The sequence below is a fragment of the Rhipicephalus sanguineus genome, chromosome 7, assembly GCF_013339695.2.
Source record: "Rhipicephalus sanguineus isolate Rsan-2018 chromosome 7, BIME_Rsan_1.4, whole genome shotgun sequence".
Classification (NCBI taxonomy): Eukaryota; Metazoa; Arthropoda; class Arachnida; order Ixodida; family Ixodidae; genus Rhipicephalus; species Rhipicephalus sanguineus.
Window position 1 is genome coordinate 144,921,099 of NC_051182.1, and position 23,631 is coordinate 144,944,729.

General features: G+C 48.7%; 2 protein-coding genes across 2 annotated transcripts in view; both read left to right on the forward strand.

The window, feature by feature from the left end:
• Positions 1 to 23,631, forward strand: part of LOC119399108 (uncharacterized) — a 61,474-nt gene that overhangs the window by 25,236 nt on the left and 12,607 nt on the right. The gene's annotated exons all lie outside the window — the stretch shown is intronic.
• LOC119399111 (uncharacterized) overlaps positions 1 to 23,631 on the forward strand; it is a 65,006-nt gene that overhangs the window by 4,000 nt on the left and 37,375 nt on the right. The window contains exons 4-8 of the mRNA XM_049417537.1: positions 231 to 254; positions 9,274 to 9,426; positions 10,342 to 10,489; positions 13,359 to 13,521; positions 19,400 to 19,524. Of these exons, the coding sequence (XP_049273494.1) occupies positions 231 to 254; positions 9,274 to 9,426; positions 10,342 to 10,489; positions 13,359 to 13,521; positions 19,400 to 19,524 (613 nt within the window). The remainder of the gene's footprint in view (positions 1 to 230; positions 255 to 9,273; positions 9,427 to 10,341; positions 10,490 to 13,358; positions 13,522 to 19,399; positions 19,525 to 23,631) is intronic.

A 23,631-nucleotide genomic window follows, 5' to 3' on the forward strand; every position in this document is an offset into this window, starting at 1 on the left:
CTCCGGGCGGTCAAAAAGGTGCACTTTATAGAAACGCGATATCGCGATCTCTGACTTTGGTTCTTAGTTAAGAAGTGCGCGCAAGGTGATAAATGTTATCAATATAGTTTCGTCTTATCGCTTCAAAACGATAACGTTGCTGTGGAATTGAATTTTATGAAATTAGTATTGCACGCTACTCGTTAGAGGCAACACTAACGCAACCTTTGCCTTCCCCCTCCCTTTTCCAGCTGACCTCAATGACGATGATGACGGTAAGATTTCCTCATTCGCCCCATCGGCGTTCACTTGATGACGTATACGTGCACATCAGCGATGGTGGCGCCATCTAATGACGCCCTAATCTAAAGTGCTACTAATACGTCTAATGACGGTATTAGTACCACCTTACTCGCAACACCCATGGGCACGGTCAAAAGATGATGGCGGCTTCCTACGAGCAATGAAAATTCTGTGTCTATACGGAGTCAATACGGAACCCTCCGGTGGTCTGTGAACGGTATTAAAATTTCGCACGATCGGAAGCTATCTAATAAGACTGACAATCCGTGTACGTCAGTGCTTACTGACGAATTTGTCCACGATTCAAGAGAAGAAAAAAAAGTGATTGCAAAGCAAGGTGCCTGCTTGGACGTCACGTGATAAAAAATCTTCCTCAAAACAGTATTCGTAATTTGACGTTTCAATGTATTCCGCTAGCCTTCCCTGTGTCTGGTCTTAGTATCTCTCTCACATTTTTTTGCAGATGCGAGCGCCGCAAAATACAAGACACACGCAGCCAGTAAGTGCTGAACCTTTCTTTCAAATGCGATAGTATTCCTTAGCCCTTTCGGCAGTTTTTTTTTTTTTTGTTCCGTCTGTCGGCATGTCAGCTGCTAACCTAAGAGCTGGCATTGTACAATCAATTAGGGAGGGGGGGAGGGGCACTGTTTCATCGCAGCTTCCCCGATTCGCCGTTGCTAGAGTCCTAAAGACAACATAATTCACAGTGGAAGAAAAAATGAAAAGAAGCGATGACATGCTTTTCACAATGGCCTGGCTTTGCTCCTTGGCTTTCCGGTAGCAAAGATTGGAAGTAAACGGTTCTTGGAATGCAACATCAGGTGCCTTCGGCCGCCTTCAGAAACCTGCGCCAAAACCTGCGTGGCCATAAGCATGCTAATAAAGGGGTCATGCACTACTTTTCCAAGTAATCGTCGAATGACCGCGGCATCAGAGTGTACTGGCGCACGAAACGATCGCCGCAAAAATTTCTCGAATCCGTCGAGAACGAGCAGAGTTGCGGGGATTTGTCACACGCTTTCAGCGCTTTCTCTCTTCTCTCTTCCCGACGAGCGCGCTGTAAGCTACACAGGGCGGGATGATACGCGGGAGAGAAGTGAAGTCAGCCCGCTTCATGACCTTAAGCTCTCGTGATGAAACGCGATCGCTCTCTCCCGTTGTGATTCCTGGGCGCGAGAGTGGCTCACTGTGTAATGTTAGCTGACTATGGAGCGCGACGCCGCCACGAGGCGGCACCCAGTGGCAAGAAGCGTATCCTATCCAAACTCGCCGCTCTTGAATTATGTCGGCTATCAGCCAATAGCATGCTATCTGTTGTTCGACGTCAAACAACGGGCGCCGGCAGCTCCGAAGAGAGTGAGGACGGGCCTCTGTATGAAAAAAGTGCGCCTGACAAAATGGCAACTTCGCGCTCCGCTTCTAAACTCTCCTTTCAGTGCAAGGCTGCAAGATTTGGCTGAGCTGTTCACAGCAGTGTCTGCTTTACGCAGGATGTGTTTCCTCGTCAAGCCTTAGTGGCAGTTCATGACCCTTTTAAAATCAGGCCTCTCGCTTCGTAACGCTTACAATGAAGAAATGAAATCGTGGAATAGGTAATGTCGCTGGAGCCAACGTTTCGGCATTAGTAGGATACAACTTCAAAAGACTGCAACATTTCCTCCTCAAAGGCGGGTGCACAGAAATCTGCACCAGTGGGCGCGCACTCTAGACTGACGTCACGAGCCCGACGGCTGGTGACCCTGCTTTCGGAGAATGTTGCGGATTGCATGCGCGTATTCTGGTTTATTTCGCTGTTGCACTCCGTTGTACGGCACTTATTAGAGTCTTTTAGCAAGTTACGGAAATACGGTACGCAAATACGGTAAGGCAGTACGGTAGCGTTCCTCCTTTCCCGCTGGTTGTGCTTTAGCCGCTCAACGACCGGGAAAGGAGGAGCGGTACCGTACTGCCTTACCGTATTTGCGTACCGTATTTCCGTAACTTGCTAAAAGACTCTATTAACTCGGCGGTCGATGCTCGCGTGTTCAGGTTAAAAAAATGGGCGACTGTACTTATTAATACTCTTTTTTAATGGGACGAAAACAGTCATATGCGCGCCGGGCCGCTAGCGAAAGGTCCGCGGGCCGCGAGTTTGAGACCCCTCCTCTACAGTAATGTTTCGCGGTAACCGTTCCATGTAGCGATGACAATCGCTGCTCCGACTTCGGATTCACGACGTTTGTAAACATTACCATTGCGATGCATCAACTCGCAGCAAAACCAACAAAGACTCCAGACTCGACTCCTAGCGGACCATCGCAGGGACCTCCCGGTCGGCCTACAAGAAAAAAACGTGACAAACCCTCTAACGGACCACGTGTAAGTCCTTAATTCTCACGGACGACCTTGTAGTCACTCTAACATAATAATAATAATAATAATAATAATAATAATAATAATAATAATAATAATAATAATAATAATAATAATAATAATAATAATATCTGGGGTTTTACGTCCCAAAACCACGACATGATTATGAGGGACGCCGTAGTGGAAGGCTCCGGAAATTTTCACCATCTGCTGTTCTTTAAGGGAGAGGTTCTTTGCAGTACGTTCCACATGGGTTTCCTTTGCGCATGCGTGGCCGTCGCCTAGCAACGGAGACACGCGCCTTGCGAGCGCGGCGGCGCGGCCAGATGTTCTCTGGCGCGGCCGAGCACAGGCATTGGGCGTGTGGTTGTGCGGTACTACGGTCCCTAGAATATACTGAGCGTAGGGGTAGTGCCGCTTTGCCGCTGCGACTACGCTCAGCACTTGTTGAGAGCAGATTCCGTGCCACTTTTCCTGCGGCGCGGGTCATTGTGGAGCCTGCAGTGGCGACAGCACCTGAATATATATAAGATGTAAGGCACCTGCGGGACTTGTTAGTAGCGACTGACATTTGCGTGCGGTAGATATCGCCGTACTTATGGCGTTTACCGTACGGAGGTGCTAAGATGCCCCAATGAAATGGCCTGTACTGAAGTACAATAAAAACCAGGGTCCCTTATGCATTTGCCAGAGACGACTGGAAGGTGAAAGCCATCAAGGTGATGTTCTAGATGAATTACCAACCCGTTCGAACGCTAACGTTAATAGGCCTAGTTGCTGCATAACTTAGCAGGTAAGAACTTCAGCACAAATGAGGACGAATTACAAAGAGATATGAGACGAGCCCTAGCGCAGTGCGCGTGTTCCGTCCTATTAGCGCTGAAGTTTTCACCTTCAAAATGTACTGAAGTAACATTTGTATTGGATGGAATGGAGTAGCACAAGCACAGACCCTTAATATTTTCATGAAGCTAGATGCATGGGTCGCGGGCCGCTGCGGATGCCTGCGTGCAGCGCATATAATCGCCCATCGTAGCAGCTGCACGCCCAATACTTCTTTCAAATGTGCCCGCGTGGGAGCCTTCGTCCCTTTTAGGGGCGAAGCTCCTTAAGGCGGCACCCGTTCGTCCCTCGTAGTCGTAGTCGTAGTGAGTAACCAGTCTTACGCTTTGACCTCCAAGGTGGTGCCGGTGGGAGATTTTTCCTGTGCGTTGTTGAACAATAAAAAATTCGCAGCGTTAGCTAAAAGCCGACTTCTTCTGTCTCTCATTCCCATTAGCAGCCATTCTTTACCTCCAAGGTAGTGCCTGGTGAGATTTCTCCTGTGCGTGATTAAACAATAAAAATTTTGTTCAAAACGCCGTTGATTGATGAAATAAACCAACGAAAGACGCCAGATGTTCTGTAAAAGCAAAACGAAAGAACGCCAGATGTTTCTAAAGCAAAACGAAAAGGCGCCAGCTGCTTAACGAAAGACGCCAGATGTTTTCTAAAGCAATGGTTTTCTAAACAATGAAAATTCACAGCGTACATGTAAAATTAAAGTGAGCTGCAAGTCGTCATAACTCATCGAACCTTTAGTATAAACGCGCCTGATCTCACGTCGGTGATGATTTACTGGGCAGAATTCACGGAAGATTCACGGTTTATCGATGAACCTCCGCAGCTTCGCCCACTCATCATCATTCACTCCGTGGATATGCTGTGATTTTTTTTTCCTATTCTTCTAAGCTTGCTTTCGGCTATTGTAGAGCGACATTTTTAGTTGGGTCCTCATAACCGTCGGCGTGCGGCGTCTGCTGGCGCGCGCTGCCCATATTTTCCAAGGCCAGGCGTTTGCGTAGGCGGGCAGGCGGGTGCCAACGAAACACCCGCCACCTACGAGGCCTTGACTACCGCCCCGATCGACCACCCGACTTAACGCGCTGGACGCACGGGCCGTTGCATCGACCGCTCCTGGCCTTTATCAGCGAATCTGAACTCTTTCCTTTTATTTAACTTATGCCGTAGGGCATACTGGCGCCAATAAAAAAAAAAGTCGAAAGAACAGGGAAAAATCTAGGGACTTTAGGTGCCAGCGCGCGCTGCCCATGGTTGCCAGGCGTGGCCACGCATGCGCAAAGGAGACCCATGTGGAACGTACTGCAAAGAACCTCTCCCGTTCTTTAACGTGCACTGACTTCGCACAGCATTCGGGCATTCACCAGTAGTCACTCTAACGGACGACCTGATCGTAATGATGCAAAACTAACGGTAAATGACTGTCGATAGCATCGATAGTTTTTTAACACGAAAGTGTTTTATGCCGGGGTCTACCACGGCTCCACCGAAGCATTTCCGTCACGGATATGACGTTGTAAAATATAAAGACTAACATATGGCAAAGAAAAAGAAGAAAAAGTTCTGTCACCGGGAGTCGAACTTACGAACCCTCGATCCCCAGCTCGCAGCGCGAAACGGCACGTTCTTCGTCGTACCAACGGTGTGCTATTTATATACACCATTTGCCGGGGGCCGTACTCGGAGATCGGGGGTACATCAGCGTGTTTTCGTTATCACTAGCGAGATGGCGCGAAGGGATCTAAGGGCGCGCTTTAAACGTCGTCGCCCCACGCGTTGAGATGAGCGTGCGCCGCTTGGGCGTGGTCACTCGTGCGCGCGCGCTTAGCTTGTGAGGCTTGCGCTCTCACCGCAAGTTTGCGTTGAAGTTATAGAGAGCACGAAGGTCACTTTGCGCACTGCAGCGGCCGCTTTTGCGAAAGGAGAGCGCTGCTCACAAACAAATAAGTTACAAGTGTGACAGTCCGCGTTCATCCTGTGTATACTTGTGCGTTAGTTTCGTGCGTCCTCTTTTGTATTTGAATAGCGCGCTTTACCTGTCGAGCTGTGACAGTTGTTAGTTCGCGCTCATCCTGTGTATGTTCGTTCCGTGCGTCCTTTCTGCTTGAGCAGCGCGTTGCAAGTTTCGAGCTGCTCGCCGTTCTTCGTGCGACATTACAACTTGTTGCTATAGCATTCCTTCCTTCGCCCTCGGGGCGAAACAATGCACAACAAACGCTCAACTACGCCTGTGAAGACACCTTTTACTTTCGTGTTATACCGATTCCTATAACAGAGGTATCAGCCATGCTTTTTTTTAACTATCGATGATCTAAAGCAGTGGTTCTCAGCCACGGATGTTTCGGGGACCCCTTGTGGACCAGTGGAACTGATGAGGACCCCTTGCAGTGAGATAAAAGTTGAACAGCTTGTAAATAATTTATGCGGTCTGTAGTCCCATTCAGCCCGTTTGTAGCTAGGTTCGCTCTTGAAATATGCAAGTCTAGAAAAAGTACGCTCGCGTGCATATGTCGTAGAAAGCTGCAACAAAATCTTTACAGCCATCTCACGGAGAAGGGGAAACTTAAGTCAGCTCCGCCGCAATGCAAGACTGTTAAGCGGTGAAGCATATCAAAAATCAAAAGGGGCCTCAGTCATAGAACATAGTGCGCCTCCAAAAAAAGGCGTTTTTTTTAGGATGGGTTTCGCGGACCCCCCAAACCCCGATTATACCGATGGTGCTTTCAATAATCATGCTGTGCTAGCAGGCTTTATTGCCAAAACATTTGCGATAGACTACTACAAGAAATACCCAGTTCGTTCCTCTAACGGACTACCTGACAATCCCTTTCGCGGACGACCTGATAGGACCTCTCGCCGACGACCTCACAGTCCCTCTAATGGAGGGCTTGACAAGACCGTCTCACGGAATACGTTGTAGTCCCACTCCCGCAGGACCTGGTAGTCCCACTCGTGGAGAGCCGCGTAGCTCCACTCCCGAAAGACCTGGCAATCCTTCCCATGTAGAAGCGCTTTATTTCTGTTTCTCCGCAATACGAAGGAAATCGCGGTAATGCTAAACGACAGGGCCTACGGCTTGACGGACCTGCCGCGAATGTACTGGCGTTTTAAGATATCAAGCAGTAAGTTTCATACATGACAAGAGAAGCAAGAAGTGTCTAGGAAGGTAAAACGGTACAGCAGTAATTAACTATTAGCATCTATTTAACATCAACGGGAGCGGGTATTACACGAGAGATTTTCGACAGATAGTTCAAGATGCTATCGAAAACTGATTACGCAGCAGCTAACAAAAAATTTTAACGCTAAACGGCGAATATGTCTTCCGGTTGGCAAAATGCATAGTTTTGCCTACGTCCGCGGTTTTTTTCTCCACTAGGACAAGCTGTGCGGCTTTTATCAGGGAATGCCCGGTGTGTCTCCACAGGTAACGCCTGGCATTTCCACGCCCGGACGACCAGGTCCCACTTTGCCTGTACCACCTGGCGGTCCTTCACCTGCTATTCCCGGGTCCAAAGCGACAACCCCAAGTTTTAGGCCCCATAGCACGTCTGGGCGTCCTGTGAGCCCGCCATGGAATCCGGCGACGGCGCCGTCCACAGCGAGGACACCATCCAAGACTACGAGGCGCGCTCCAGAGACAAGCCCAGTAACTCGGTCCACTCCATCTGTGACGCCGACCACGCCGCACTCCACCAGTAAGTGGAACATAATATTCGGTAAACCGTACCTCTCGTCTATTATATGCGCACTCGCTATGATACGCGTTTACAGGGGTGCGTTGCGATTGAAAATGTTTTCTTGTTCCTCTGCTGTCTATATAAACCAAGGAGGTTAAAATATAAACCACAGAGTATAAACCACAAGTATAAACCACAGGGTAAACTTACTCTGTTATATAAACCACAGAGTAAATTGCCGAGTAAAGTTTTTTGGGCCAGTTGGTTCTTCGCTATAAACGACGCCATAGCGATGGAAAGACGGGACGTGAAAAACGACAGGACGGTGGTCTTTTTTACAGCATCGCTCTTGTCACCTGTAGTACTTCGACATTCACGTCAAATCTAAATAATCTTCTTTCGCAATAGACGCGTGTGGGAAGGGAAGAGAGAATATTGTATTGATGTGGCGGAAGTCCGAAAAGTGAATGTGCATCGTAAGCGCAAGAGGGGCGACTTAATGCTAAGGCGTTTCTATAGAAATTGCCGCGTAACTGCCACTTTTTTTTTCTTTGTATTTCAGCGTCTCGACCGGTGAAGCCACCTCGTAAGCACATGCTGATAAATAGTCTCATTGAATCCGTATAGCAGGAGGCCCAGGTCAATACGTGAACGCTGTAATATATGGCATCTTCATCAAATCGCACCGGCGCGCACCAGGGCGCGCTGGTGCGATGTTTCGTCCAATCATCTTTAGGTAGCAACTCCGCTACCTAAAGATAGCATAGAATACCAGAGAGCTGAGCTAGTTGGTAAGTATTCATTCTTACCAACTAGCCATGAAAGACATAAAAGATCACTAACCGGAGGCTCACCTTCTAATCTATCGTTACATTGTCGAGATTGTAAGTGCACGCCAAATTTTTATAAATGCGCAGTTTTGTACCGACATAGGAATGAAGAAACGCGTCTGATGACTGAGGCGTGACATATCGAGAATAGTGGTAGCGCATGCGTGAGCCAACCGTCGATTAACTTGCATAAAGATGAAATCAAATGCCTTAAGAGTTATATTTCGCGTAGGCCTCCACGCGTGCCGGATTGATAGGTTCGCCTATTGCATGGGCATGCGCAGATAAGTTTTCGTGCCTTCTTTCTTTTCCACCGTTGTGCATCTATTCAGTCGTTAGTCGGCGCTTGTGGTGTCCTGACTTTTTTCTTGCGCCTGTGTTTGCACGCCCTGTCTTTTTAGAATGAAAGGTAGCATATAGAGTAACTTTACATGAAACTAGACGGTGAAGCCGCCCTGGCTGCATCACTGGCATGCTAGCCGTAGGAGAAAGTGGCCTCCGCGATTAGCCACCGGCAGCGCGACACGACGCGGTGCTGGAGCTAATCTCGAAGGCAACAACCAGACTCCAGCAAGAGCGTCGTGCATGCACCAAAGAATGCGCTCCAGTCTTTAGGTAGCGGACCTTTATTTAGCCCTAAAAATGGAGTAGTCGAGGGGGGGGGGGGGGGGAGGTGAAGCATCTCAGCACTCATTTATGAAGGATCTTTGCGCTCCAAGCGTTACTGACTAGTTCCAACATTCGTTGTTGACCTCTAAATTGTCGAAGAAGATGTGCAACGTTTTGAAGCCGTCGAAACGTCCATGTCGAGGACATACGTAGAACGTACCGTAAGAGAATTCCGAAGGACATTAGGTCGCGCTGTTGAAGATTGGTGCATCCGTATGTATGCGTCTGCTAACGCTACTTTCGAAATAGGTCCTCATGACAAAGCGCAACTTTTTGATCGTTTGTAAGGGCACACACTGGCCACAAGGTGCATTTGATTTGTCACCCCGGAGTGCCCATGAACGCCCTAGGAACTGCTACCACCCAATAGGTGGTGGCGTACCTCTTGCGTATCTATAGAGTGCCGGAGGACAATCGCGGACAGCTTGGAGTGACAAATCGAAGATCGCCCCTCTCCTTGCATTTCAGTTGGTCCATGCGATCGTCGGCTACATTCCCTCGGTGGTGAATTTCTCACCAATCTCGGAGGAAATGAACGGAAACGCCATTGATACTGTCCCACGAAATGCTGTATTGTAAAGCCTTCGGACGTCAACACCTGCATCCGGCTCTTTTCGCAGGCAACTTCACCCTGATCTGCGTATTCGAGTACATTACGTGGGACATCTGGAACAAGACGGACCAGTGCACCGACTACGTCTACATCCGGGCATACTACTACGCCGTCAATGTCAACCACGAGCCTCTCGTTTTCACCAGGAAAACGTTGAAGCGTGAGGATAAATACGTATATAGACGCTCTTTTAGCCGTAAAACTAGCGCTGTAGTCGGATACAAGTTTAGAAATCCGCGGCATTCCCTCCTCGAAGGCGAATGAGCACAAGCCTGCACCAATGGGCACGCACTTCATAGTGACGTCATGAGCCAGGTGGCCGGAGAACACTGCTGAGTGCATGAGCGGGACTATTTCTTTAGTCGCGGAGGCGACCGGCGGCCGCCCCTCGGTGGACTGGGCGGGGCCACTCCGGGTTTCTTAAAACGGACGCCAAAGCGAAACAATAAATCGGCTTAGATTGATAGATTTTACTCTGAGAACTCTAATGACATTAGTTTGACCATTATATGTTTGATAGAGGAAAAATCAAGGTCAAGGTTTCGTTTGTTATTTTCGCGCCGATATCTCCACGCGTGACGTCACGGATTTCAAAGTCTAGTTTTTTTTTTTTTTGTATATTGATGATATTGGCTCTACTAAATGTCCTGAAACTTAGTATGTGAAGTCTCTGGCCCGCTCAGAGAACAATCTACTTCATATTTACTGATTAGAAACTACGTGGGCCCTAGTGGACGTGGTCGAAATCTGTGACGTCACGGTGATTGGTGCTGGAATTTCAAGTTGGCGTCCTCACCCGCGTTTTGCTCTTGCGCGTTTTGTCGCTCACCAAGCGAATTCTTGCGGCAAGCATGGCTATTTCGGTATTGTGAAAGAGTAACTTACTCATAAGACAAATTGCTTTTCTCTTTAGTGTCCCTTTAAGTTTTATCTGGGTATAGGGCGCAATGAAACTAACATTTGCCTCGTTCTAGTAAACCAGAAGCAGTAACTGCAACTCGTTATCGGTGCATCTGAGGCGACACTTATGGTCGCTATTTCGTAGACTGTAAGAGCATCGTCCTGGGTCTTTCAGGGAGGACTCACATATTGTACTACGACGACCCCATGTACTGGTACAATCTCGGTATGGCGGACTTTGCGGTGAACTTCGTGCAACGCTTACGCTACGCCCACGCCGATTGGTACCTCGGAATGTGGGGTGCCACCTTCGTACGACTCCTGTGAGTATTCACAAATCCAGATATATATATATATATATATATATATATATATATATATATATATATATATATATATATATATATATATATATATATATATGTGTGTGTGTGTGTGTGTGTGTGTGTGTGTGCGTGCGTGCGTGTGTGTGTGTGTGTGTGTGTGTGTGTGTGTGTGTGTGTGTGTGTGTGTGTGAGAGAGAGAGAGAGAGTAAATAGAAAATATATAGATAGATAGAAAAGAACTTTATTCGCATCCAATTTGATGTGATTTTTCATATACAGAGATAGATTTTGGTTAGCAGTGTTTAATAACAGTATACAAAAAAGTACAGTCAGTTATACGTAGCATACTCTGGAACAGCCATACATATACGTGTTATGCATGTAATAGCATTGCAAGCAACGCGTTTTATACATTACCCACACAACTTTATGCATGAATACAATTATGTCGATGGTGGCCTCCCCAGTAGTATAGATTTGTATCATTCAACAAAATTTCCTTAACGCCATGAAGCTGTTCTATATTAATTGCGTTTTTTACTGTAGGTAGCAGTAACTGCACCTTTTCTTTTCCGTTATTAGTGCTACACTTTTTTGCACATATTCAGGTTTACGTATCGTATATTTTGTCTTGTTTGCTCTTAGTCGAAATAGTTTTTCTAGCACATTGTTATTATTATTACTATAATTATATTACTATTATTGGTAACTTGTCAACCACTAATTTCTTTAAAGTAAGAATTTGTGGTATAAGGGGCGTACTGCATTCTTTATACTCATCGTATCTGTATTTGCAACTTTGCTTGGAGCGCCCTCCAGCCGCTCCAAGTAAATACGCCTATGCAAATGGTGTTAGCACAGATTTTCTTTGAAAAATGTGCCTGATTATAACGTTGAACTACCTCACATTGTTTCTTGCCGCATTGGTCGCTAGCTGTTTATGACTGGTAGAAATTTTCTATCATTTACACAGCACGTGCTTACTATGCTGAACAATACCAAAACTTTTTTTCCTTCCGAGTTGTATTTTGCCCCGTACAAGTCAATTCGAGATGACTCAAGACCAGCTAGCCCAGCTGTCAATTCAGTCGCCTTTGTCCAGAAAACCACGGACCATGACCATTTCCTTGGTCCGGTATCAAATTACGGGACAAGCTTGAAAGCTGGGCTTCCCAATGTACTCGAGTCCACTGCCTTATTCCTCGCCTTGTTCCAAGCTGCCGCGATCGCTGCAAGCTACCATATTATGAGCAAGATGAAGCAGGTTAATCGGAAACAAAAGCGGAAACCTTATTTTGCTCTACCAACGCGGCCCAGCTAAAACACCCAAAAATTCTCACTCATCGACTTATATCAAATTGGATATATAGAGCAGCCGTGATGCCATATTCCTTTCCGATGAAAGAAAATGAATTTCATGAAACAGGAACAGCGTTTGATCGACCCATAAAATTTTACTGGTTTCTGCCGGCGTTGGCGTCGTCGATGATGTAACTTTTTGGCCAGGAACAGCAGAATAAAATAATGACAGAGTGCTCTAATGTTACAGAACCCGTTATAGAGCTCAGCGGTAGCCTTCCCAGCAATGCTGTACCGCCAAGGGCGAAAGCGTCACATAGGCGGCCTGCACCGCAGACAACCTATACAGTGCGTGGTCGTGAGACATGGAAGAAAATCTCCACAGCGGAAGCGCAGGTCAAATTTCATTATATAATTAAGTGATTGCTGTGTAGAAGTAAAACTTCGCCTCAGTTGATGTTTTCCCAGTGTGCAGCACACAGTGACCACTGTCGAATATGGGGGGGAGGGGGGGCTCCGCTTCCCTAACTTTTCTCAGTGGGGAGGGGGGAGGGCTAGCGCCCCCCTTGCCCCCCGGTAGATAAGCCTATGGCACACCTGCTTGTTTTTGCGGCGTCCGTTCACGAACAGAAAAATAAACGCCTTGACCTCCTCCTAGCGAGCGATGACTTCGCATATTGACGTCATCATGTGACGTCAGCGAACACCAGCGGTCGTGACGTCATCACGACGTCACGCGAACGTTACATCATGGCGTCGCATGATGACGTCATCAATAGACGGCGTTAATCGGTGTGAACTGACAGCGTCAATTGTATCGTCGTCAATCGGTATCATCGATGATGCACCATTACGATGGCAATGACGATGAATTAACGCTGCATTTGCGCGAGCATAGACGATGACAATTGGCGATATCAATGATGTCATCGTCAATCGGTGTCAATCGCCACCTTCATACGGCTGCTGCAAGTTTGTACGAGGCGAGGAAGTCTTCTTCTAGAAACGTTACATCAATGCAGACCGACCAATTGTTCTTTCAGAACTCTACAGTCATCATTTCGCTATCACAGGTAAATGTTAGAAGAGGCAACGAACGCCAAAGTGTAGTTTTAGAATTTCGCGCCGAAACTTGAGCACATGGACGTCAGTGTGACGTCACGAATTGAAATGTCTTTTCAAATATTTTGGCCACGTTGGTTGAGTGAAATTTTCTGAAACTGGCTATGTTAAGACTTTTGGTCCCTCAGAGCGCAATGTAAACAATTTCTTTTCACTGAATAACTATTGCGTAGACCTCAGCAGACGCCTTCACACTTTGTGACGCCACAGTGAGGTAGTGCGAGAACTTTAATGTGGCGTCGCCACCACCATTTTCTTTCTGCGCGTTTTCTCGCTTGCCAAGCGTCTTCTCGCGGTTACACTGGTGCTTGTAGTATTGTGAAATTGCTATGTACTAATACGAGGAAAATCGTTTTTCTCTTTAATGTCTATCTAATATCATCATAATGCCATTTAATCGTTTTAGTCATACGAACGTTACTCTCATCATGACGTTACTTCGCAGAACAAGTCTGTGGGACACCAACATCGTACGCGATTCGCTCTACGAATTGACTCACCGGACGATGTTTGGCCCGATCAACTCGTCGCGTTTCGACGGATTCGCAATCATCAACTCGATCATCAAGGACATGAGGGGAGCATTTAAGGTCGAACAACAATACAACGTAAGGTATATATATATATATATATATATATATATATATATAATATATATATATTATATATATATATATATATATATATATATATATATATATATATATATATATATATACCGGGTGTCCCAGCTATTTTAGCAAAATTTTAAAAAATCCAATGTTAGAGGCAGGCGAGTGAAATCAGTCGGAAATTGCTTACAGCCACCTTGCGCACTACAGACAATTTTTTGTTTGTAATTAACTAATTTGTTAATTAATACAATTTAACTAAATTGCTAAATATTCACTTTAGGCAAGAAATGCTGCTTGCAAAGTTCGAGAGCGTCTTCAGAAACCCCAATTCCAATATTTGCGATAAAGAAAGTCTCAGGTATACCATTTTTTCCAAGCTGCAAAGAAAGCCCGCGAAATACAAAAAGAACCACGTGACTAGATCTCGCGCGCGCCGCGAGAATGCTGCCCTCAGCCGTGCTTTGAGCGAACGAAATGAGCTGCGGCCGCGACTCGCCGGCTCCGTTGCAGCAGTAGGCCGATAAGTGGGCGGTGGTTTCTTGGCCCGTTGCCAGCCAGTTGGCGCGCGTGACGGTGCATATTCGCAACATTTTGGTGGTGGTGCTGGGTACTACGCAAGACGGAACTCCGCAGCGGACGTATCCTGGACAGCCGCAATATGTCAACAGAAAGCAACTCTGCTGCTGCCGCTTCGACCGCGCCTCCGGTACAGCCGGTACAGCCGGTCGTATTGACTCAACCCCGCGATCCCGGTAACTTCTGCGGCGCCGACCACGTTGACGTCGATGACTGGATCGCGAAGTACGAGCGGTTTGCAGCGGTCTACAGGTGGGACCCTACAATGATGCTTGCCAACGTTGACTTCTATCTCTGCGGAGCAGCAGGTACGTGGTTTCAGGCTCATGAAGCTGACATAACCAGTTGGGATGCCTGTAAACAGAAGCTTCGTGACCTATTTGGTAGAGCCGTCGGACGCCAGCGGGCCGCTTCTAAAGAACTCTCCTGTCGGGCACAATCTTCGACCGAATCGTATGTCTCCTACATCCTTGACGTCCTGGCCCTTTGCCGACGTGTCGACACCAACATGTCAGAGGGTGACAAAGTAAGCCACTTGCTCAAGGGAATTGCGGATGATGCTTTCAATTTACTAGTGTCTAAAGACTGCTCCACCGTGGACGACATCATCAAAGAGTGCCGCCGGTTCGAAGAATTAAAGAGTCGCCGCATTGCCCAGCATTTCGTGCGACTTGCGAACACGGCCGCTACATCATCTTGCGAGGACCTTCAGCCGCCAGGCGGTCAACCGCCTACCAACGAGAGCGTAGTTCGCATCGTGCGCCGAGAAATCGAGGCGGCGTCGCCACCATCTTTCCTGACGCGGCCATCTGATGATCCTCGACCAATGATCTCGTTGATCCAGCAGGTTGTGAGGGAAGAGCTTGCAAATGTCGGACTGCAGCCGGTGTGTTCGTTGACGGAACCTCGTGTCAGTTCCATAACGCCTCCTCGTGCACCGGAAATGTTTCGCCGCTATCGTGACCCTGCCCAGTGGAGAACGCAGGACGACAAGCCGATCTGCTTTCGTTGCCACGGTGTAGGACATATTTCTCGCTACTGTCGTTCTCGCACCTTGCCATCTCGCTCGTTTTCTGGCTATCGACGTGACGACAACCACCGGCCCCTGCAGTTTTTCGCTCGTGACGGGGGACCATACGCTGAGGCTCCTGCGACATCGGTCCGACGCTCCAGCCGTTCGCCGTCCCCAAGCGATCGTCGCTCCCGGTCACCTCAGCCCCGTCGCCATTCGTCGCCCCGCCCTACTGGACGCCCATACTCGGAAAACTGAGAATGCAGCTCCCGGAGGTGACGCTGCATTCGACCCCCCGACCTGAAAACCCTCTGCTGACCCTCACTACGGACCAGAACCTGCTTGCTGTGGAAGTGGATGGCCTACCTGTTACTGCCCTCATTGATACCGGCGCACATCTTTCCATTATGAGCTCTGATCTCCGTGCACGATTAAATAAGGTCCTTACGCCGCCCGAGTCCCTATTTGTACGTGTCGCTAGTGGAGGAACTCCGGCTGTACTCGGAATGTGCACGGCACGTGTGAGGTTCTCCAACCGCCAGACGTCCGTTCTGTTTCATGTTCTCGCTCATTGTCCACATGATGTCATCCTCGGACTCGATTTCTTGTCTGACCACTCTGCTGTCATTGACTGCTCGGCCGGTGTTGTACAACTTGACTTGCCTGCGTCCGCCGACGTGTCGGAGGAGGTTCAGACCAAACTTTCGTGTGCTGAGGCTATTCGTCTGCCACCACAAGCCCTAACTTGCGTCGCTGTTGAACCCTATCCCAATGTACCGGATGGTGATTACGTGGTTTCTCCTTCTCCCAGTGTTCTACTGGCCCGCAGCGTCTCCTCTCCGTACACAGTTGTAACTGTTACAGCGAACAAGACGTGCCTTCCTCTCTGAACTTCGGATTCAGCCCTCAAGTCCTACCACAAGGCATTGCTCTTGCTACTCTGTCACCGTCGCACGAGTGCCAGATTTCATCGGTGTCACCTGAACTGCCCGTTGTCGTCTCTCCGAACCCGCATAGAGTCGACGCAGTCACCTCTTCTACACTGCACAACAACATCACCAAGATGATTGCCTCAGAACTTTGCCCTCTCAAGTTAAAGACCTCAGTGATCTCCTTATGATCTACTCTGACATATTGACTTCGACGGTAGGCCTTAGGTCAAACCTCGCAAGTCAAGCACCGCATAGATACCGTGATGCAGCTCCAATTCACAGGCGTCCTTACCGAGTTTCACCATCAGAGCGCCAAGTTATTCAACAGGAGGTCGACAAGATGCTCACAAAAGGCATTATTGAGCCTTCTTCGAGTCCGTGGGCTTCCCCTGTAGTCTTAGTTAAAAAGAAAGGCAACACCTGGCGTTTCTGCGTGGATTATCGCATTTAAACAAGATCACCAAAAGGATGTCTACCCGCTTCCTCGCATCGATGATGCGCTGGACTGCCTTCATGGTGCTACCTATTTTTCTCCGATAGACCTACGCTCTGGTTACTGGCAAATCGCCGTAGACGACCTCGACCGTGAGAAGACTGCCTTTGTAACGCCTGACGGTCTCTACCAATTCAGAGTCATGCCGTTCGGCTTGTGCAATGCGCCGGCCACGTTCGAGCGGATGATGGACACGCTTTTGCGCAGCTTTAAATGGTCTATCTGCCTGTGTTACCTGGACGACGTCATTGTATTTGCCCCCACCTTTGAGGTCTCACCTCGACCCGACTTTCGCCCCATTCTTTCAGTGTTTCGTGCGGCTGGGCTACAACTTAATTCATCGAAATGCCACTTTGGCCATCGCCAAGTTGCTATTCTCGGGCATCTCGTTGACGCATCTGGCATCCGACCCGATCCCGACAAAGTTCGCGCTGTCCTCGATTTTCCCGTACCAACTTGTGCCAAGACGTTCGAAGTTTTGTGGGCCTATGCTCATATTTCGACGATTCGTCAGAAACTTCGCAGATATTGCCGCCCCCTCACTGATCTTCTCAAGAAAGATGTGCCATTTTGGTGGGGTCCTGACCAAGCCAGTGCTTTTTCCCGCCTCATTACGCTGCTCACCACACCGCCGATCCTCGCCCACTTCGACCCGTCTGCTCAAACCGAGGTCCGCACAGACGCTAGTGGTTACGGCATTGGCGCTGTGTTAGCCCAGCGTCAATCCGGTCATGATAGAGTTCTTGCGTATGCCAGCCGGCTCCTCTCCCTGCCGAACGCAACTACTCTATTACTGAGCGCGAGTGCCTGGCGCTTGTATGGGCAGTTGGTAATTCCGCCCCTATTATATGGTCGACCTTTCACCGTTACCACAGGCCACCACGCTCTATGCTGGCTTTCAGCACTCAAAGATCCAACAGGGCGCCTAGCTCGTTGGGCTCTGCGCCTCCAGGAATTCACGTTCACAGTGGTCTACAAGTCCGGCCGTCTACATCAAGACGCCGACTGCCTTCTCTGGTACCCCGTTGACGATCCGACCACGTAACGGATGCCCCGTCCATCTGTATCTCCTCGCTCTCTGCTTTCGGCAACATCGGTGACGAGCAACAGCGTGACGCGTCCCTACGAGATCTAATCACCCGCCTGAATACTGACTCGACGGACAGTTCACTTCGCATGTCGTCATCATAGACGGTATCTTATACCGCCGGAACATGCGCCCAGTGGGACAGGAACTACTAGTTGTAGTACCCACTCATCTCCGCTCGACCGTACTTCAGCAACTACATGATGTACCAACGGCCGGCCACCTTGGTGTTGCCAGAACGTACGACCGTGTCCGCCGACGCTTTTTTTTGGCCCGGCCTCTACCGTTCCGTACATCGTTATGTCGCTTCTTGCGAGTCGTGCCAACGCCGGAAAAGGCCAGCTGTACACCCCGCCGGCTCCTTCAACCATAGACATACCTGCTGAGCCTTTTTTTCGTGTCGGCCTCGACCTTCTGGGACCTTTCCCACTTTCTCACAACGGTAACAGATGGGTCGCCGTCGCTACGGATTATTCTACCCGTTTTGCCATTACAGACCTCTCCCGAGCAGCTGCGCTACAGACGTCGCCGACTTTTTGATACAAGGACGTCATCTTACATCACGGCGCTCCTCGTCAACTCATCACAGACCGAGGCCGCTACTTTTTATCCAAGGTAATCGAGGACCTACTTCGCTCTTGTGCAACCAAGCACAAGCTTACAACGGCCTATCATCCCCAAACGAACGGACTCACAGAACGTTTGAATCGCACGATCACTGACATGCTCGCCATGTATGTCTCGACTGATCATCGCGACTGGGAGATTGCTCTACCCTTTGTCACTTTCGCTTACAACAGCTCGCGCCACGACACTGCTGGATATTCTCCCTTTTACCTTTTGTATGGAAGAGAACCGACCTTGCCGTTCGACACGCTCGTACCCATCCCTGACCACATCTCCACCGAATATGCTCGCCACGCTATCAGCGCAGCCGAAAAGGCCCGTCAGATCGCCCATCGACGCCTTTCGGACTCGCAACTCAGCCAGAAACATAGATACGACAGTTGCCACCGGAACGTTCGCTTCAATCCGGGTGACCTCGTTCTCCTGTGGTCTCCGTCTCGGCAAGTTGGCCTGGCCGAAAAACTTCTGCCCAATACTCCGGCCCCTACCGTGTGCTACGCCAGGTGACTGAGGTTACCTATGACATCGCCCCTCTGGACCCTACGGCGCCCTCTACGTCTTCAAACGTCGTCCACGTCGCTCGCCTGAAGCCGTACCTTTCGCCCACACCTGCTAACAGGCGCCGAGTCGGCGCTTTCGCCGCCGGAGGTCGATGTAGCTGGGTTGCAGCTATGACTATGGTGAGGTGTGCGAAGAAGAGGCAGACGACGTGTCGGTGTGCTGGAAGTAACAACCGCCATATTGACTGCTGGACCATCTACACTGTAAATAAGTTATATATTCGCAACAATATATATATATAATATATATATATACATATATACTATATATATATCTATATATATATATATATATATATATATATATATATATATATATATTCTTTCATCTTTCCTGAATGTTTTCCCACAAACCGCATTAAAATCGGATAATTTAGAACAAAACATATACGCCAGTTCTAAAAGAATCACACTATATTAGTCGCATGCTACCAGCGTAGTCAAATATTGGCTAACTATTGGCTAACGTTGGCTATAGTGCAGGCCATCAAGGTAATCCAGTGTCTTTCGAGAAGATTTAAGTTAATGTTGAAGTCTTCGCGTCTAAATTGCCCCTGATGTATTTGTTTTCTTTATTCTATCCAGGAGCGCATCTTCAAAGGCACAAGCCATCCAATCATACGGCCGGGCTGGACTTACTTGCACACTGCCGCCGTGTGGCCGGGAGGAGAGGACGTGGTCACCGACAGACACGTCAGGAACCTCCTCAGGTAATCTGTGTATGCTTTATTGTGTATGTTTTTCACAGCTTGTCTCTTTCACCAATTACCATTTTATGGCAGGCTTAGTTTTTAGATATATTAGACATAGCACGTTAAGTTTTCAATTGAGGCGTTGTGGCAGTCAAGGTGATCTTGTTCAGAATGTTGCTGCAGTTCCCGGAGCAGGACCTGGAACTGGGAATAGGCCAAAACTCGCCTCCAAAAACTTTTTTTTTCGCGGGCGACGACGTCGCCGAATCCCCAAGACAGCTCTGCGGAACCCCATTTGAGAACCACTGCTCTAGAGCTACACTCTTAATCAGGTCCCGGATGAAGTGCCAGCTGTAGCCGGGTAACTAGACGAAGAAGAGTGTCCTGGCTATATCTAGCACTTTACGAAGGAGATGATTAAGAGTGTACGTAAAGTCCCTTGAGCTCGTGCGACGATGCGAAACTGCGGCTCGTAACTGAGGAGCATGGGCTCTCACTGCTCGGTACTCATTGGATTCGGGCGTGGTTTAGGGTGACTGGAGCACGCACACGTAATGTGAAAGAGATCACCAAAGGCCGGAAGCCACACACGATCGGTGCACTGTAGTCGCGATGCGCTTGTCCTTCAGCCAGTGTCATAGCGTTGCCTCCGTGATCAGCTCCGGCATCGCATCGGCGCGCTGCCGGAGAAAAATCGCGGAGGCCACTCTCATAGCGAAGTAAGCCGCGGCCGGATATGGGATGGTCGGTTGAACAATAAGCTTGCGTGTAGCTTTATTATATCTTGCGACCGTCCCCAGAACACTGTTTTCGGGCGGCGTCGGCATGCGTGGCGTCTTTCATGTTATTTCCAGTGTTCGTCACATGTTAATTAACCCAACACGCGTTAACTAATCTGCAGTGTTGCCGACATCGTGGGCCTCAGTACGAGCAACACAACCGACGAACCCAACACGGTGCAGTTTGTGGGAGCCAGCCCCCGGTTCCTGTGGGCATCGCCACCCAACCCGATACGCGGAATATACCCGGGCATTCGAGGCATGGTCAGTGTTTACGCCTATTTTTTATGCCCTTTTTTGTGCACCGCCCCAGTCGATGTCGATAACTGGTGACAGGCGCACTGGGAGTGTAAGAAGGCCAGCCTCATCTGTCTGAGAAACTTTTTTTTTTCAAAGGGGTGGCAACGTTGGCTTCTCTATAACGTGGCTGCTGAAACACCAGAGCAAAGGGAGGCCAGATCATTATAATGATCTGGCCTCCCTCTGTTTCAGCAGGGAACTTTGCTTTTGCTTGAGATTTCGCAGCCTGCCGTTAGCTTATCCACTGGATGATTAGATTCTGTCGCTTGCGCTGAAGCGCAGGCACAGATGGCCCAGTCGGCACGCCATCCATGTCGAGGCTGAGCGACCAAACGCCGCCGAAGCAGCCGTTAAACCTTCGCCCGATCACGTGGTACCGCAGCGGCGAGGCTCCAAGCGAGGGCAGCTATGACGCCTCTCCGCAGCGGATCACGTGACGTGACGTCACGCTCGCTCCGGCGGCTCAAGGTCATTGCGACGCGATGAATGACCTTGGTTCGCCGTAATAAGAAGGCGACTTCGCCACATACTGTACCAGCATTTAGGTGAGGGTTTCTGACGGGATCGCGCTATATTCTTTTGTTCGCACGTGCCTGAACCTGTTCTCACAGTTGGATATGTTGCGAGAGTTCCCCAGCTACAAGCGGCTCCTGAACCGGGACAGGATCTGCTTCTCGATCTCCTCGTCGATAAACTACGCCAGGAACTTGTACCGCAACATCGACTTCAGGATGGAGATGGAGGATATGGACACAGCGTCATTCGGTACACTCGTTACAGGGTGAGTTCGCCGCTGAGTTCAACAACGGGAGCTGAAGTATGCGGAATAATGCGGACTCACGGGAGCTGAAGTAGTATGCGGAATAATGTTGAAAGGTAATTTGAAAGAACGTGAGCTTGAGCATGTTGGTAATCCATCTTAACACCTATTGGCCGCGAGATCGAGCGGAGTCGCCACCTGGCGGCTTCTGACTGAACCGCGCCTAGTGTGGATTGCTCCATGCGTCGTCTGCTAGCCACGTTGTGTTTGCATGTGCGCGTACGTCATGCAGGTCCTCAAAAGGTGGTTTGTTCCGTTGCGTTAGTGCAACTTTAACCGCTCGTGCATATGCCTAACACGACGTAAAGAAGCATTTGGCCTTGATCGGCTGTATATGTACTGCAGTAAGATCAGTGAGTGCACTTGTCGAGAGTGCTGTGTGTGGTCGTCGTACCCTCCGTTCACGAGAGTTATATCACTGTAGGTGCCGCTCTGTGGTTCAAGCGCATTGCAATGTGCACTTGGCGTTGCCCTAAAGATGAGAAGTATTAAATCTCATGTGAATATAGCCTTTTAGCGGCTCAGTGGTAAAAAAAGGGCTCTCATGCACTTGCGGGTTGTGGTTAGGTGTATAACTTCGGGACTGTCGTTTATAGGTTACGCGACGAGCTTTAGTTGTCTATGGTCCTGGTCCCACTACACAGAAATATTTCCGTCAAGTCACGTCTGACACTTCAGTACTTAAATTGTCCCCTAAAAATAACAGAAAATAGAATGTACGGAAATCGCAAGACTGAGTTGCCTTGCGCAATTTTAACATGTGGCGAAATATATACAAGAACACCCGCGTACTTAGATTAAGGTGCGCGTTAAAGAGCGCTGATGGTCAAAGTTAATCCAAACGGCTTATGGATTAATTGGAAAAGCCACATCTTTTGGAAAAGCCACACCTTTTTTGCTTTACATTATCCACGTTTGTGTTGCGTTGTAATAGATTGACGGAAGACAGTGGACATTAATCGCGTGAAAAAACGTACTTTGGTCCCGTGAAATAACCGGGCCTTTGTTCCATTACTGTCGTGCAAATAATTAATCGAAGAAAGTTCCGTGCTGTACAGTTAGCTTTGTGTACTGTTACTAGAATAAAAACAAGCGTGTGCGTGTTAAACGCTTCTGTAGCGCTAAAGCGCTGTCAGCCACGTCGCTTTCCTCAATAAAATTATTAAATGCGGATGAATATTTGAGCACGCAGTGCACAAAGTGCTATTTGAACTCATCGTGCAGGAATACGGGCTTTCTTTTTGTTGGGAGGTATCCAGATGAACAAGTAAATACTTAATTCATTCGCGCTACAGCAGTGCGTAGTAGGTGGAACACAAACTGAACATGTACAAATAAAACAAGAAAACGTCATCCATTGCGAAAACGCCGACTGTTGCCGAAGGAGAGCAACCCCGTTCGTTAGCAGAATGCGCTTCTCTCACAAGTAATAGTGACGTTCGGCGCGCTTCGTGCTTTAATTCGGTAATGAAGAGCGCACATATTACCAGAAAGCTGCAGTCAACGCATTTTGTTTGCCGGAAATCGGGTAAAATCGCTCACTACGAAGCGCTGTTGTGTGCGTTTGCGTACGCGCCGACGACCGCCTATCCACACTGGCACGGCGACGGTGCTGCCACCTGTAGCCCGATCTCGCCGCGAATAGCGCACCGAAGGCAGTGAAAAACCACGTTAGGTGTCGAAAAGTTTCGGGGGGTGGGGGTGTCAGTACAAATGAATGAGAAGAACATGGCTTTTGCCTTCGAGTCCTCATAGGTGAATGCATAAGTGACAGTGTGAATTTTTACTGATGAGGGGTGAGAGGGGCGGGGGTGGCAACCACGACAAGCGAGTTCCTTTGGGGGTGCAGGATGGAGCGCACCGCCTACATTTGGGTCAGCTTTTCGGCGATGTTGGGGAGGGCAGGTAAAAATGCTGCAGCGTTGCAAAGAGCTGGACATCGAAGGTGCACACAAAATCGATCTACACGATACGACACTTTCAACCCATGAATTACATGTGAAAACTTCCTTACTCTTTATTTCACGTTTGTTTCTTCTGGAGTCTGACGTTCCGTGCATTTCTCGATATCTTCTTTTCCTCTGTACATCACGTGACGCCCGCTATACACGGCATCTTACAGTTCACTTCCATCGACAAGCACACCAATCAATACCCGTTGGATTCGGATAACTTCAAGTACGAGTTCAACGACACCACCTACACCCACTTTTGGAGCCTGCGCGT